We start from the raw sequence: 3,632 nt of genomic DNA on the forward strand, positions 1-3,632 counted from the left end.
TTTTTAAACAATATTCCCTGACAAACAATTCACACAACTTGCAGAGAAATAAGCCTTCAAATAAGTGTACTACAACTCAATGCTTTTCCTTGAAAATGAGCTCCAAATATATTTACTGCTAAATTAACATGACAAAGCTTGCTAGAATGTTAAGAGGTCCCCCCATTTTATAGCAACAAAAGTAGAGTTCCTTTTAGGAAAAGGCAATGCGGATAAAATTTCAAAGCCACTTACTTCTCCTCATCTATATAAGCATTGGTGAGCATTGTACATATCCTTCAAGACAACTTGTGAAAATGTTCAGTTTCACTCGCCATAAGACGATATCGAATGCCATATCTGTAAGCCCACATGAAATATATACACAAAACTAACCTCTAATTTTCATCATTGCTTATATTTTTCCTGAACATTATCAGACAGTGGAGCTTGGAGTTCATATGGACTGTGAAGGATGTGAGAAGAGAATAAGAAAAGCATTAGCCAAATTAGAAGGTTAGTGTGAAATTTTATACATATATATATTTATGTAGTTCTTGATTCAATTAACCAAATGATCGATGTTGGCAGGTGTTGATAGTGTAGACATAGACATGGATAAACAGAAGGTGACTGTGACCGGATATGTGGATCAAAATAAGGTTCTAAAGGCAGTGAGAAGAACAGGGAGAAAGGCAGAGTTTTGGCCATACCCGTATGACTCTCAATACTATCCATATGCTATACAGTATCTTGAAGATGATACATATGCAACTACACATAACTATTATAGACATGGATATAACTCAACTGTGCATGGTTATTTTCCTGACCCTGCTTATACGATGATAGTCGATGATGACGCTGCAGCAATCTTCAATGATGATAATGTTCATGCATGCATGATCATGTGAAGAAATTATATCAATTGGAGTAAAAAGAAAAAGAAGAAATAAGAGGAAGAAGATGAGCTATATATGCTTGTGTTATATCTGAAAGTATGTGTTACATATTGAACTCATTAAGAATGAATTATAAGCAGTGTAAGTCACTAGTACTTGATATATTTTCATCTTAATTGATTACTCCATGCATTTTGCCAATAGGCAAACAAATTTTTTTTTTCTTTTCGTAAATTTACTTTACCCTCACCTTTTGGTTGAATATATTCCCACATGAGGCCAATAGGATAGAACATATATTTCCCAAGTTATTTTAATTTGAAAACTCTATGGAAAAAAGGACTTTTTTATGAATTTCATATATTGTCTATAATTACTTTTCATATATATAACGAAGGACATGTATTTCTTTGAGACCACTGAATTATAGAACCCACAAATATTTTGAATTAAAATTAATAAAATAAATATTTCTAACATCAGTTTTTAAAAATAAAAAATAAAAAAAATTCTCCCCGCTTTCGGTCATTATTGAAATATATATTATTCACATTACGATGGAATTGAGAATATTCTCTTGAAAAAAATATATATCACAATCACCAAATTTTTTTTTTCAAATAAAAGAAATAAATATGAAAGAGTAGGAATAAAATAATTAGTTAGTTAAGTGGTATTTCCCACTATTAGAGAGATGAGGTCAAGTATGGGATATTCTCTAGATTTGGTGATAAAAAATAAAAAAATAAAAAAATAAAAAAATAAAAAAAGAAGGAAGGAAAGAAAGAAATAACAAGTTGTTAAAAAAAGGGGCATAAATAGTTGAAGAAATGGTCCCGGATTTTGGGAATCTAATCCCCAAGATAAATATCAATTGGGTAGATGATAGGAACAGTGTGATGTAACAGTCAAGATCAGGAGAAGAGTTTATCACAAGAGATAAATATCACATGAAAAGAAAAGAAAATTTTACCATCAATTATTAACGTTATATAATATATATTCACTTCTTAAACACCTTAATTAATAAAAAATAATAAATCATTATAAACTATATTGTAACTTAAATATATTTATTTGTGTACATGAGATGTGCTTTTTTATTTTTACAACATTCAAGGGTATGCAAGAAAAAAATTTCAAGGCACAAATGATGCTACAAAGGTTAAAAGGCTATAAGGCATGGTATTATAAAAATAAGATTTTAGAAGGGCATAAATACAACAAAAAAAGCCAAGCTATTATTGTGCTCTCCCAAATATGGATTATTGCAAAGGTATAACAACAATTATCAACTCTAGATGGGTCATATAAACCATTCTATCATGACCCTGGAGGACAAAATCTGGCATAACTTTGCCTATCCTTTCCCAAATCACAAAATTCTTGCTTCTAAAAAAACTATATATGTAGAGCTAGGACATATCCAAATTTCATATTGATTAGAGTATTACTTAATTTATAGCATCCAACTTATTGAAAGTTTTGCGACGGGTCGCCGATAGAGCTCTCACCGAGTGGTGAGAGTTCGATTCTCGGCTGAGGGCACATTTCTGGGAGTTGTGAATAGTGGTTGTGTACGGGTGATTCCAGCGCCCACGTGAGCGCGGCCTCGTCCCCACTTGTTCCACCGAGGCTTGTGCACGTCCCTGGGGTCTCTAGTGGGTTCGCCCCGCTCCTCTTCCCAAAAAAAAAACTTATTGAAAGTTTTAAAGGAATGATGACTAAGACGACCATGCCATGTGGTTTGAAAATATGGAACAACAACACCAATAGACAAAGCAACAACTAGACTTTTATTTGCCTATTGAACAAGAGGCCACTCAAAGATCATGATGATTCTTTCCCTACAGTAGAGGAGTCCCCATTTGTAAATCATTGACAACAAAATATGAGGGAAAATTCAATAGATGTTTTATGATATTAGCAAAATTTGGAATAGAGATAAGGTTTGGGTTGATAGTAGGAACACAAAGAATAATAGCAAAGGTGAAAGAGGAAGAAAAAGTTGTAGGCGTGCTATATGTAATAGGCAAACTTGAACCATCATTAATGTGAATATCTTTGGACCCTATAGATAAGTTGGACAAATTAAATGTAACATGATCTCTTGAATTGAAATTCCAAGAGGAGAAACTAGAGAAAAGGTAAAAACATAATTAGTGGTATGGTTAAGGAGGCTTATGATTGAGACAAAGTTTAAATCATTGATTTGTTGAATGACTATGTGTGCTTTTTACAATATTGATGGGTGCATGACTTACCAATTTTTTCATATTATAAACTCATGCACTTAGCTTGTCTTTTAGTATGAATTTCTCATTTTTTGTGCTCTATTGGGTATTTTGTGTTCGTTAAGCAGGTAATCAGGTAACAGAGATAAAAGGACTGAATTTAGAGTGAATCGGAGAGAAGCGAGCAACAAAGCACATTTCCAAAGAAGAGCACGACCCAATCATGAGCGTTTTTATGGTGCGTGATAGGGACTTAAGTGTATGTGCAAATCACATAATAGTAGTGTGCGTAAAGCAGAGTGTCGGTCCATAGAGAAAAAAGTGAATACTAGTAATAGCCATAATCCTGAAAAATAGCCTAATTAACAAAGTGATAAGTGTGTGAATTAAAGAAAACAAAAGCAAGAAATAATGTAAAAAGTAGAAGAGAAATCAGGGGAAGAAACGATGTCCGGGCATAGCATCCCTCTAGGGTTATGAATTACAGGACAAAGGTTGTCGATGTATAAATCCTATT

At 32.9% G+C, this 3,632-nt stretch overlaps 1 protein-coding gene across 1 annotated transcript; it reads left to right on the forward strand.

The window, feature by feature from the left end:
* The first annotated feature begins 235 nt into the window (after positions 1-235).
* On the forward strand, positions 236-919 carry LOC120250509 (heavy metal-associated isoprenylated plant protein 45-like). Its single transcript, XM_039259329.1, has 3 exons — positions 236-341; positions 420-495; positions 571-919. Exons 1-3 carry the CDS (start codon positions 297-299, stop codon positions 891-893), a joined length of 444 nt encoding a protein of 147 aa, XP_039115263.1. The 5' UTR covers positions 236-296; the 3' UTR covers positions 894-919.
* The last annotated feature ends 2,713 nt before the right edge of the window (positions 920-3,632 follow it).

Source organism: Dioscorea cayenensis, chromosome 19, assembly GCF_009730915.1.
Source record: "Dioscorea cayenensis subsp. rotundata cultivar TDr96_F1 chromosome 19, TDr96_F1_v2_PseudoChromosome.rev07_lg8_w22 25.fasta, whole genome shotgun sequence".
Taxonomy (NCBI): Eukaryota; Viridiplantae; Streptophyta; class Magnoliopsida; order Dioscoreales; family Dioscoreaceae; genus Dioscorea; species Dioscorea cayenensis.

Bases quoted from the DNA above. Each gene is read 5' to 3' on its own strand.
- LOC120250509 (XM_039259329.1), top strand. From the start codon at position 297: ATGTTCAGTTTCACTCGCCATAAGACGATATCGAATGCCATATCT. The intron at 342-419 runs GTAAGCCCACAT...GAACATTATCAG, and splicing joins CGATATCGAATGCCATATCT to ACAGTGGAGCTTGGAGTTCA. The intron at 496-570 runs GTTAGTGTGAAA...CGATGTTGGCAG, and splicing joins AGCATTAGCCAAATTAGAAG to GTGTTGATAGTGTAGACATA.